General features: G+C 40.6%; 1 protein-coding gene across 1 annotated transcript in view; it reads left to right on the forward strand.

The window, feature by feature from the left end:
* Positions 1-12,722, forward strand: part of ARHGAP42 (Rho GTPase activating protein 42) — a 348,862-nt gene that overhangs the window by 80,864 nt on the left and 255,276 nt on the right. Inside the window, exon 2 of the mRNA XM_005889073.3 lies at positions 7,685-7,780. Coding sequence (XP_005889135.1) covers positions 7,685-7,780 — 96 coding nt within the window. The remainder of the gene's footprint in view (positions 1-7,684; positions 7,781-12,722) is intronic.

The raw sequence follows: 12,722 nt of genomic DNA on the forward strand, positions 1-12,722 counted from the left end.
CTAAGTCACGTCAGTCGTGTCTGACTCTGTGCGACCCCATAGACGGCAGCCCACCAGCCTCCTCCGTCCTTGGGATTCTCCAGGCAAGAATATTGGAGTGGGTTGCCATTTCCTTCTCCTATCTTGTGGCACTAGAAAATAAAAGAATGTGCATTTCTTTTGACATTTAGACTATCTAATTAATGCATTTTGCTGATAGCTTATTCCAAGCTAATAAGTACGCCAGATGGGGAAACAGTGGAAACAGTGTTAGACTTTATTTTTTTGGGCTCCAAAATCACTGCAGATGGTGATTGCAGCCATGAAATTAAAAGATGCTTACTCCTTGGAAGGAAAGTTATGACCAACTTAGATAGAATATTCAAAAGCAGAGACATTACCTTGCCAACAGAGGTCTGTCTAGTCAAGGCTATAGTTTTTCCTGTGGTCATGTATGGATGTGAGAGTTGGACTGTGAAGAAAGCTGAGTGCTGAAGAATTGATGCTTTTGAACTGTGGTGTTGGAGAAGACTCTAGAGAGTCCCTTGGACTGCAAGGAGATCCAACCAGTCCATTCTAAAGGAGATCAGTCCAGGGTGTTCTTTGGAAGGACTGATGCTAAAGCTGAAACTCCAGTACTTTGGCCACCTCATGCAAAGAGTTGGCTTATTGGAAATCAGACTCTGATGGTGGGATGGATTGGGGGCAGGAGGAGAAGGGTACGACAGAGGATGAGATGGCTGGATGGCATCACCGACTTGATGGTCATGAGTCTGGGTGAACTCCGCGAGTTGGTGATGGACAGGGAGGCCTGGTGTGCTACAATTCATGGGGTCACAAAGAGTTGGACACGACTGAGTGACTGAACTGAACTGAGATCACTCCCATGTTCAATACACAAAGTCTTACTAGCTTAGATTTTATACAGCAGGTAAGGGATTAACTAGATGTCATGTAAAGGTGGCACACTTCCTTGTTTTAATCTCTTTGGGAATTGACTATGGCATATAGTAGAAAAAGCCTCCAATTTTGGAAATAGAAGACCTGTCCAGATTGGAGTTGACGTCTTAGACCCTGGGCAACTAAAGTTATTACCTAACTTTTCAGAACTTTAGCCCTCATAGCTTTGTGTGATTAATTAAGGAAAATGTGTGAGAACTTGGAGCGAGTAAAATGTCATACCAACACTATTGTTATCATTATTGTAAATGTATGTGAAATCTTCTTATAAATAGTAAAACATCTTCTTCTACCTTGGAAGATAGATAAGTAGATAAGCTCGTATTTTACATGTGGAAGGTTGGAGCATTTATCCATCTTGCAGAAATTAATGGTTTCAATATGTGCTCTTGTACAGATGATATGATAATGCATATTTGGAATATGTTCATTGATGGTAAAGTTTTCTGCCTTTAAAACACTATTTAAAATAAGGTGAATAACCTAGGTTCATGGATAACTTGATAGAAGGTAAAATAGAGAAAGCACAGCAAGAGTGTCACAGCATGTAGTGGTAGGTATAAAGGAGGAGATAATGCGAGGTGGAAGGGATCAGGAAGAGCTTTTTGGAGGAAATAGGGACTTGAGTGAGAGAGAGAGAAAGAGATAGATCTTGAATCAGAACTTGAGAGAAGACTCTTGTCCTTACAAGGTGGAATAATGATATAAAAATAAGTACAAGAGACTGAGCAGCCTGTTTCTGGTGGTAACCAGTCCTCAGCTTGATGTGAGTCTTGTTAGAGGTTTTTGGATGCGTAGGTGGAAGCTGCTTTTTGAAAGCTTCTGGACATCTTGTTAATTTGGCCTTACCTATTGTGTCATCACACCTTTCAAGTCCCTCCATTGATTCCTCTGAGAAGCCTTGCACTATGCACTCAAGCTGGATTGGGCCCTTATTTGCTACTTCTGTATGCAGAGCAGTTGTGGTTAAGTGGAGACTCTGGATCCATTCTCCCTGAATCAAAATTCTTGCTCTGTCCTTTACTAGCTTGAGCAACCTTGGGGACGCCACTTAACCTCACTCAGTTCCTTCATCTGTAAAATGGGAATGATGATACCTACTTCGAGAGGCTGTTGTGATGATTAATGGCTTAATTTACATTAAGTTATAGGATGAGTTTCAGGCACATAGTAAGCTCTGTCTGCAGTGATGTTTTTATTAGCCTCTGTTGGAGGTTTTATCCATTGTCCTCTGATATGATTTATTTACATCCCTCATGTCCCTACGGGACTGTGCCCTTTTGAGAAAAAGACATATCTTGTTTTTACCTTTGTATACCCTTCATAGTCTACCTTCTGTACAGTAGTATGAAGATGATAATTCTACAACACATATGTCTGCTTCTCTGAGTCTTATTTAAATCTAATCTCAGAGCAACCAGATTTCAAGAAAAACTGCCTTAGATCAGTGGACCAGCTGGTTGTACTTGTTCTAAGATAAATATAGCTAACATTGTGACAGTCATTCCATTGATACTTCTAAAGTAACAAGTAACTGCAGCTCTTAAGTGTATGTGTAAGGAGATGTAATTAAATATTTGCCAAGTGTTTTGTATTTCTCTAATGAGGTTGAAGTATTTCTAATGAAATGAAGCTTTAATGTTTCATTAGCATCATCTAATCATGGGTGCTACAGGTTAACTCCTTGATACAAAAACATCTCTGGCTAATTAGAGCCTACTGTAATTTCTTCAAAGTTATAATGTGAATACATGTGAAGACACCCTATGCTTAAGTTGCAGGTTAGGTAAATAGAAAGGGCTGTGGTGTGAGTGATGGTCATAGCATCTTTACTGTGTACAGCTTTGACCCCTAGTAAATGATATTCCTCCCCCTTCACCTTGAATGTAGCCAGGATGGGATTTTTCCCTTGTTTGTCCTCAAGTTCTAATAGATGGGGAGAAATAGGGAGAAGGAGACACTCTTGCCTAGACTAGATTCTCTGCTTGTCACATTTGAGACACTCGATCTTTCATTTTGTTTTTAAGAGAAATGTTAACTCCTATCATTACACAATTTGAGACTTTGAAATTTAACAATAAACTTTAAGAACTGAATTAGGTTTTACATTCAAGGTCCATGTAATCATATGTGAATCAGTTTTATTTACAAGGACCAGTACTTCTGTTTTGTGCATCTGACTGCTGTTTAGAAACTTTAGACAATTAGGGAAGAATGTGTTCCATGGAGTGATGTCAGTGAAAGGTGTTGTTCTTTTTAGTTCAGAATTACACTCAGTGGGGGATGGAGTCAAGATTAAAAGTATGATCTGGATTCCTCATTTTTCACATTGATCCATATGATTGCCAGAAAATATCATAAGATAATGTTGTCATATTTTTTACCTCATTGTTACTTTGGTTTTTGGAAAATGAGAACAAATAAAAGGAAAATGAGGATCCCAGGCACTTGAAAATAAGTAATTTTTTGAACTTCCCCTGTATTTTTGGAATTAATCTGAACTAGTTGAGAACCATATTTTCCTGTACAGTCCTGTCTCATTACGCTTCAAAGAGGATCATTCACGCATTCTTGATTCTTTCCAGCATTGAAATAGATGCCCATCCCTCATGCAGAAACACTGAATAATCAGGTAGTCTGTTACGGCTTGATTGCAGTACATCAAGAGAGAATTTGAAACTGCAGTCAACAGACTACTTTATTGAGCACTTGCCAAGGTTATCTGAGGCCTACTAGCTGCCAGCTTCATTCCTGAAAATTAAACTTTTCCTTTCTTTTTTGAGACGCTCAGCATGGAAATAGCCAACACTTTTTAAATGCTTTCGCTATGTGCCACTGTCCTGAGTGCTTCATCTGTATTAACTCAGTCCTCACAGTGACCCTGGGAGATGGGTTCTGTTCCACTTAACAGATGAGGTCCAGAGGGGCTATGAAGGCAGCCACGGCCATGCCACACTGCCTGGTAGAGGTGGGAAGCCAGTCCACATCATCTGCCACTGGAGCCCATACTCTGGATTGACGGTGGGCGCCTGTGTTCTTCTTCCGGACGGGAATCTGTACAGTGTCCTCACTGAGATCTCAGTGAAAAGATGAAGCAGCTTGCCTTTCTCAGTCGAGAAGCAAGGCTACAGGAAGCAAAGAATGGTCCTGGAAGACATGTTCTGTTGTGAGGGTTTCTGTCAGGAGTTTCCTGGGACAGAGCTTCCAGGTGGCTCCTTGAGTTTGCGGGGAGACGCACAGGAACTTGTGATGAGGGGAGAGAAGGAAGGCTATCTTTTCCAAGCTTCCTAAGCTTCCTGATGCATCCGTATTACCCACTACCCCTTCTCTGCTATAGGAATTCCATCTATGACTTCAAGTCCAGTTTAGCATAAGGACTATTATACATCATAGGTAGAAAAATAAATATGTACTACATGGAACACTTTTCCAATATCTCAGGAAGGGTGCCTGCACACAGCTCAGCTGAAAAATTATCCTAGGAGTCTGATTTGTTGTGTGTGTGTGTCTTCTCAGAACATTTACTAGAGGTGTTATGATTTCTTTACCCTTAGCCAGAGCTATGCAATGTCAGGTAACTGCATACCTTTGCACACACGGGTCCCTTCTGTCTGGTGTGTGCATGCTCAGTCGCTTCAGTTGTGTCCCACTCTTGCAACCCTATGGACTCCTCTGTCCATTCATATCCTCTCCAGGGGATCTTCCTGACCCAGGGATTGAACCCGAGTCTCCTGTATCTCCTGCACTGTAAGGTGGATTCTTTACCGCTGAGCCACTAGGGAAGCCCCTTTCTGCCCGAAAAATCACTTGACTCTCTCACCTTTTGAGCTGAGCTTGAATGATAACAATTGATAGCATTTATTAAGTTGCCTTGGGAAAAGGACATGGCAACCCACTCCTGTATTCTTGCCTGGAGAATCCTGTGGACAGAGGAGCCTGGTGGGCTCCTGTCCACAGGGTTGCACAGAGTTGGACACGACTAAAGTGACTTAGCAGCGGCAGCAAGTTGCCTAATATGTACCAGGCACAGACCTCACTTCATGTTTATAACAACCTCTGAGATCTATATTGCTTCTTTGTTGCAAACGTAAGAAAAACAGGCCTTATGAAGGATGAGTGATTGCCTAAGGTCTCACAGCCAGCGGGGGAGGTCTAGGTCTGATGAAGCCTTTGTTTTCCTCATTGACTAACAATCCACTAGGGAGGCTCTTTCCAGTTTTCTTCCTGAGAACCCAAAGCAGGACCATTCTTGAGCTGGTAGATAGACCATTCCATTCCATTAAATTCAGAGTACTTCTTAGGTAGAATGTGCAGCTGGCCACAAACCTCTCTCCCTCTTTTGGGGAGAGGTGTTAGTTTGTGAGTAGTAATACCATCTTTCCAGAGCATGATTTATTTTTTCAAACAAGATTTAAGAAAATCTGTCTCTCATGTGTATGTGTGTGTGTGTTAAAAGCCTCTCTGAGGCTCAAGGCCTATGGTCTTCAGAATTGTCGGTGGTAGGGGTGTTGGTAATTTCTGGGTTCACATGGGGCATTAAGTGACTTTCGTGTTTGGAGACCTAGTCTCCTGTGGGTCCTTACTGTGATTGTTAAGTGGGCTTGAGGTTTCTGAGTGGTGGCTTTTTACAGTTAAGTCCTGGTGTCAGGCCTAGACACCAGGCCACAGTTCTTCTCTTAAAAAAAAAAAAAAAAAGATTCCAACTCTAGTTACAGTGGTAAGGAGGACTTTACTCAGGACTTGCTGTAGATATCAAGAGTGTTACAGTAGGGGAGAGGGTTCAGGTTCAACTCTGAATGCAACAAGAGCAAATGAGGATTTATGCAGCCAAGGAACCCTCTGAGTGGTGGGCCCTATCAGTGGATGGAAAATCACTAAGAGAAGACGTAAAGGGTTGGAGTGTTCTTGGTGGAGGCAGGTCGAGGACTTCAGCATCAGAGGTGGGGTGAGGAACTTGGTCAGATATCCAGTCGAGAATTTGTCTGCAGTGACTTGGCAGAATTTGTGCTAAAACTAGGATTGGTAGGCTCAGTGAGGATAGGGAGCCCAGGTAGAGGCCTGGACAAGAAGGAGGCTCCGAGGAGCCTGATTGAAGACTGGTCAAGGAGAGGGTCTTCGTCAGGTGTGACTGCTTGAGTTCAATGTTATGCATTCAAGGTGGCAGATATAAATCCCTGGGAGATAACATTAAATGAAGTGTAGAGTGAGGGCCGTTTTTCACTGTAAAGTCTTCTTTTGAAATCAGAATAAAACTTCACCAAATTACCTCAACACGTATGAGATGCCTTTGAATAGAAAATTGACTTTGTGACTAATATGGATATATGTTCCTCTTAAGTTTCTAACATGCAAAAATCACACATATGTGATGTGTTCCCACCTATTCACCTTTCTGTATCTCATATCATCTGATGTATAATAGCTGTGCTCAGTGGGCTTCCCTGGTGGCTCAACTGTAAAGAATCTGCCTGCAGTGCAGGAGACGTGGGTTTGACCCCTGGGTCAAGAAGATTCTCTGGAGAAAGAAATGGCAACTCACTCCAGTATTCTTGCCTGGGAAATTCCATGGACAGAGGAGCCTGGTGGGCTACAGTCCATGGGGTCACAAAGAGTCAGACATGACTTAGCAACTAAACCACTACCACCAGAGTGACTTCTAGAAAAATGAATATTCCTACTGGCACAGACTTCTGCGAAGGATTAGCATGGATGATCACAGTAGCCCTGAAAGGAGGGACCTTTAAAGCTGCCCTGATGCTGCAGTGTCAGATTGATTTTTAATTTTAGTTAACAAACATAAATAGTGCTTATTGTCAGACTCTGTTGTAAACGCTTTGCAAGTGTTATGTTAATTAATCCTCAGAAGAACCCTGTAAAGTGGTTATGCCACTGTCGTTCAGTCTTTATAGATGAGGAAACAGAGGCCCAGAGGAGTTTAAAAATTTTGCCCAAGGTCACATAATGAGTAAATGGCAGGACTTGGATTTCAACCCAGGCTGCCTGGCTCCAGCGTCTGCATTCTTAGTCTCTGTTAGGTTGCATCCTAGGCTTTTGCCTCCCAGGGATTCACTTCTTATTATTCTGGGCTTTTCTTTATTCTCTCCATGAATAGAGAATTATTCTTCTTCTGGATTTAGTTACTCTGGACTTTGTTCAGACTGAAGTCAGGACTGAGGAGTCTGTTTAACATGAGGTCTCCTATAAATCACAAGGTTATTCATAAACAACTTTTCAGGTGTATTTTCAACTTTTAAGGAGAATGTGTTTTTTGGTAAAAGCACATTCCCTGTCTCCTCCACAGTCTGTGTAGAATAACATCAGTGATACTTTCTAATCAAAGATTCGATGCTTCCCCCTCCATCCCCACTAGTAACCCCAGTAGAATTCTTTATTTCTTCTTCTTCTTTTTTTTTTTTTTTACTATAAATGGTGCATTTGTAGTGAATAGTAATTCTTTGATAAAAACTTTGGGAAATTGACTTCCAGAAAATGCACAACTAGCACCAAAACTTTCTTAAAGGGGCAGATCTCCTTTGGAAGCAGAAGAGATCTAATCCCTAAAACATTTCTTTTGTAGTCTCTTTAAATTTTGTTTAAATTTGTCAAGCTGGTATTGAAAAAGGTTCTGGTTAATATAGCATTAGCAGCAAAGTTATATAAATACATGTGGAAAATCTTGAGTATTTCATGGTATCTTCACCTTAGGATTTTTTTAAAACTAAAGTTTTTAAACTTTTAATTACAGATCTGTCTATGGCAGTACAGAAATTTTCCCAGTCGCTGCAGGATTTCCAGTTCGAATGTATCGGTGATGCTGAAACAGATGATGAAATTAGTATCGGTAAGTACTGCTGTTTTTCAATATCCTAGGTAATAATTTTAAAAGTCTTACTTCAGATAGTAACTTCATTGAAATCAAACAGATAACACACACCCAAATAATGCTGCTGCTGCTAAGTTGCTTCAGTTGTGTCCAACTCTATGCAGCCCCATAGACAGCAGCCCTTCCTTCTCCAGTGCATGAAAGTGAAAAGTGAAAGTGAAGTCGCTCAGTAAGTGTCCGACTCTTCGTGACCCCATGGACTGCAGCCTACCAGACTCCTCCGTCCATGGGATTTTCCAGGCAGGAGTACTGGAGTGGGTTGCCATTGCCTTCCCCACCCAAATACTAAGTATGTCAAATATTCTGACTTTGATAAAAGTGTAAGGGTGATTTTTGGTTGCTGTGGAAGAGTGTTATAAATAGTTTTAAAATTGAGGTTTGTGGTTTTTTCCATAAGGAAATTAATCATTGTATAATTCAGTTCAGCCCTTTGAGACGATGTGGATAACATCCTTTTTCTTGCCTAAAAGTGAATCATTCAGGGAATTACTGGGCAGTCCAGTGTTAAGACTATTCATTCTCATTGCCCAGGGCCTGGGTTCAATATCTGGTCTAGGAACTAAGATCCCACAGCAGCAGGTTGTGGCAAAAAACAAAACAAAACAAAACAGAAAACAAAAGTGAATCATTCATTCAAACAAATACATATTGGTTATCTATTATTAAATATACAAGGTATTAGTTTAAGAATTATCTCACTTTTTTTAATCTTACTACTGATTTCTCTTTTAACTTCAGTATTTCTTAATATTGAAACTTTATAAGTTTCAATATTTATAAGTTTTATAAGTTAAAACTTCTTAATACTGAAGTTAAAAGAGAAATCAGTAGTAAGAGAAAAAACTATCAGTCATGATTTGTTAACCAATATTAGTGTAGGACAGAGAACATTACTGGGATCAGGAGACTTGAGACTTAATCTGGTTTTCCCTCATATTTAGCAATCCAACCCTGGGGAAAGCATGCCCCTTCCTGAATCGGGTGGTTTCATTTCCCATTAGTGAAAAGATTGGGTTTCGTGATCTCAAGTTTTATCTGTAGCTGAGTTTTTACTGGATGAAGGTCTGGTTCATGTAGCATTCTTTCCCCCACATTTTAACAATCCCTACTTGTCAGTTTGCAGACATGGGGTCAATCTGTAGGTTGGGTTAGAGTCAGGCAGTCAGCTGTGCTGAGTGGCTTCATTCGTGTCGGACTCTTTGTGACCTCATGGACTGCAGCCCACCAGGATCCTCTGTCCATGGGATTTTCCAGGCAGTCAGGAGACTGTATAAAATATGTGTATACATTTTAGAGAATAATATATCAAGTGTACTCACATTCCAGATAAAAATAGAATATTGTAAGGATTTACAATAGACTCCTGAACTGTAATATGTATATGATACACGTGGCGATATCATTAAATGCCGACTGTGATTCAGAAGGTCTCAGGTGGAGTGTGGTTTCCGCATTTCTTACACACTTGAAGGCTGGTCCACGGACCTCTCTTTGAGTAGCAGGACTTTGAAATCCCTGACACGCTTCTCCACAATCTTATTTCTCTCCTTCTTCTGAATTTTCTTTTTCTTTTATAGTTTTGTCAGGTATATACATATTTCTCAATATTTTTATTGTTTTTGAAAACCTGAAGTATCAAGTCCAAACCCCACTGTGGAAGGAAAGGGCTCTCAGGAAGAAAAGCTGGAAGAGTTTCTGATTCCCTGGATGGCTTTAGCTTGTGACCGTCACTAAGGTCCCTTCTGGAGAAGTCACCTGCCCGTCCACAGACACGCTGCTCCTGCTGTGGGGTTCACGTCATATGGACCCTGAGTGGCCAGGCCAGGCTCTTGCAGAGGCCCCTGCCAGGCAGTCGATGATTTGCCCGCCCCTTGGTACTCGGGTGTGGAGGTGGCTGGTGTTAGGATCGCCAGTGGCTCCCTCCGCCCTCAGGTTTGTGGAGGAGGGTGGCTGAGCCTGACTTGGTGGAGGTGTAGGTAGGGAGCCTCTCAGAAGGAGGAGAGGGCTGCCAGGTGGACCCCGGCGACATGACTTCCTCCTGTTTACAGGACGAGCGGGGCATGGCGCGTCAGGGGTCACATGACACCCGCAGCCGGAACGATGGTGTCATCCTTTGTGTCGCTTCGTGACGTCTATATCATAAGTGTCTAGCCCCCAACATAGGTTTTGTAACACACACCTCACAGACAAAACCTAGATTTTATTACTAAAATGTTAATATAGTAGCATTGTTATTTAGAAAAAAAGAAAGAACACTCACATACTCATATAATGGCAGTTATTTCCACTTAGTAATGAGACTGTAAAAAGCAGAGACATTATTTTGCCAACATAGGTCCATCTAGTCAAAGCTGTGGTTTTTCCAGTAGTCAGGTATGGATGTGAGGTTTGGACCCTAAAGAAAGCTGAGCACCAAAGAATTGATGCGTTTGAACTGTGGTGTTGGAGAAGACTGTTGAGAGTCCCTTAGACTGAAAGGAGATTCAACCAGTCCATCCTAAAGGAAATCAGTCCTGAATATTCATTGGAAGGACTGATGCTGAAGCTGAAACTCCAATACTCTGGCCACCTGATGCGAAAAACTGACTCATTGAAGACCCTGATGCTGGGAAAGATTGAAGGCGGGAGAAGGGGACAACAGAGGATGAAATGGTTGGATGGCATCACTGACTCAATAGACATGAGTTTGAGTAAGCTCCAGGAGTTGGTGATAGACAGGGAGGCCTGGCGTGCAGCAGTCCTTGGGGTCACAAAAAGTTGGACATAACTGAGCAACTGAACTGAATGAGACTATAAAGTGCAAGAAGACAGAGGCCAGAGGTCTTTTCCTTTGTTTTTCTTCTTTCAGTCATTTCACTTTAGCACCTGATCCAGGGTCTGACTCTTGGTAAACTCTTGGTTAAATTGTTGAATAAATGACATAATTTCGCTTATAAACTTTATTTTTTTCATTTATGTGTATCTTTTTCTAATATAATTATAGTTATACTGCATATAGCTATATATTATATGAAATTTATTTCTTCTTTATAAAGAGATTTATAGAAAATACTTCTGGATTTTTTATAGGTATTATACTTTTTCATTTTATGATTTTAAAATATTACATAGGTTTTTATACATGAATTTGTGACATACTCTTTTTGGTACATTCAGGTTGCTTCTAGTTCGTCTTTTACTTTTTAACAGTACAATAAATACATTTCTTCATAATTTCCATTAAGTTTTTACTTAAAAAACTTTTTTGAAGCCATATGGTGTAACAGCAGAGGTAGGGGACTTTAATCACTACGCTCTTCAACCGTGCAGGTGGGTCGACGGTAGGCAGTTTTCCCTGGCTGTGGTGAACTTGATATCTCAACTGTGCTGTCTGTTTCCACTTTGACTGAATGGATGTTATTATTTTGGCTCTTGCAGTTTAGATTGGAAAGGTGTGAACTGATCAGGATATGAAGGCTTATGATTGTTGTTTAGTCGCTAAGTCGTGTTGACTGTTTGTGACCCTATTGACTGTAGTCTGCCAAGCTCCTCTGTCCATGGAATTCTCTAGGAGAGAAGACTGGAGTAGGTTGCCATGCCCTCCTCCAGGGGATCTTCCTGGGATCAAACTTGCATCTCCTGCATTGGCATGAGGATTCTTTACCACTGAACCACCAGGGAAGCCAAGACTATGATAGGCAATGAATATTAAGTTCCAATGCTTTCAGGGCTTTTTGGAATTAGATCCAAGCTGGGCAAGTGGAAGGTGAATACTACATAGGGGAAAGATATTATTAAATATTTTTTAATTATTAATAATTTTAAATTATTATATTACTATTTTTATTATTTTTAGTTATTCACTATTTTTAAATCAAGAGACTTATTTAGCTCCTACTGGGAATCTGTTTAAACACCAATGCTTTGATAGGAAAACCTAACTTAGAGCACAGAGATTTATAAACAAAAATTATCTCTGAAACTATTGTAAAAATATAGATATATTCCCATATCCTCACCATTCAGCACTTTTTATCCTTTTACTACACCACCAAATGCACTGTAAATTGTTAAAAATAACATGTATACCTGTGGCGGATTCATTTTGATATTTGGCAAAACTAATACAATTATGTAAAGTTTAAAAATAAAATAAAATTAGAAAAAAAAAACTAGGATATAATAAAAAAAAAAAAAGACTGTGAGGCTACCACAGCTGTTGTACCGAGGACAGTGATCTAGGAATGTATCCCTGAGAATAATGGGTAAGGCTGGTGTGGATGAGTGCAAGAGCTATCGTTACCTTCATCAGCTCCACTTCCACATGGGAAGATGCAAAGTTTTGGCTGTCTTTATTTTTTTTTTTATTTATTATTATTATTTTTTTTTTTATTATTTTTTTAAATAAAAAAATTTCAGGTATACACGTGCTTGTTGAAGCCCCAGTTTCAGGTTCTTCTTTATTCTTCTGACTTAATGAAAGAGGCGTGAAGTGGGGACAGCTGTGAAGGTTCGCGCTAAGTAATAGTCACAATATCCTCAGCCAGAGCAGCCTTGAGACTTACAATGATGTAACCACTGCAAACAGTGACTTACAAAAAAAAGCTCATCTTTTATAAGCAAGCGGTGTCTCTGCAAAATAACTTATAAAGACATTTGTGAACTTTTCTGTGTACAAGTTATGGTGGTGAGAGTGGGTGAAAGATGAGTAAGATGTCTGCTTTCAGTGTGCTTATAGTAGAATAAGGTGAAAAACAGATTTTGAGCAAAGTAAGGAAAAGAGAGTGCTGTTACTATATCAGGGTCACAAGTGAACCTGTGCAAGCTGTTCCGGGAGTTTGTGAGATGTGTGGGCCTGTGTCTGTCCCATAAATCAGACGCACTCTTCAGCTGTCCCCGTGTGCTCCCACCCTTTGGCCAT

This window comes from Bos mutus, chromosome 15 (assembly GCF_027580195.1).
Source record: "Bos mutus isolate GX-2022 chromosome 15, NWIPB_WYAK_1.1, whole genome shotgun sequence".
Taxonomy (NCBI): domain Eukaryota; kingdom Metazoa; phylum Chordata; class Mammalia; order Artiodactyla; family Bovidae; genus Bos; species Bos mutus.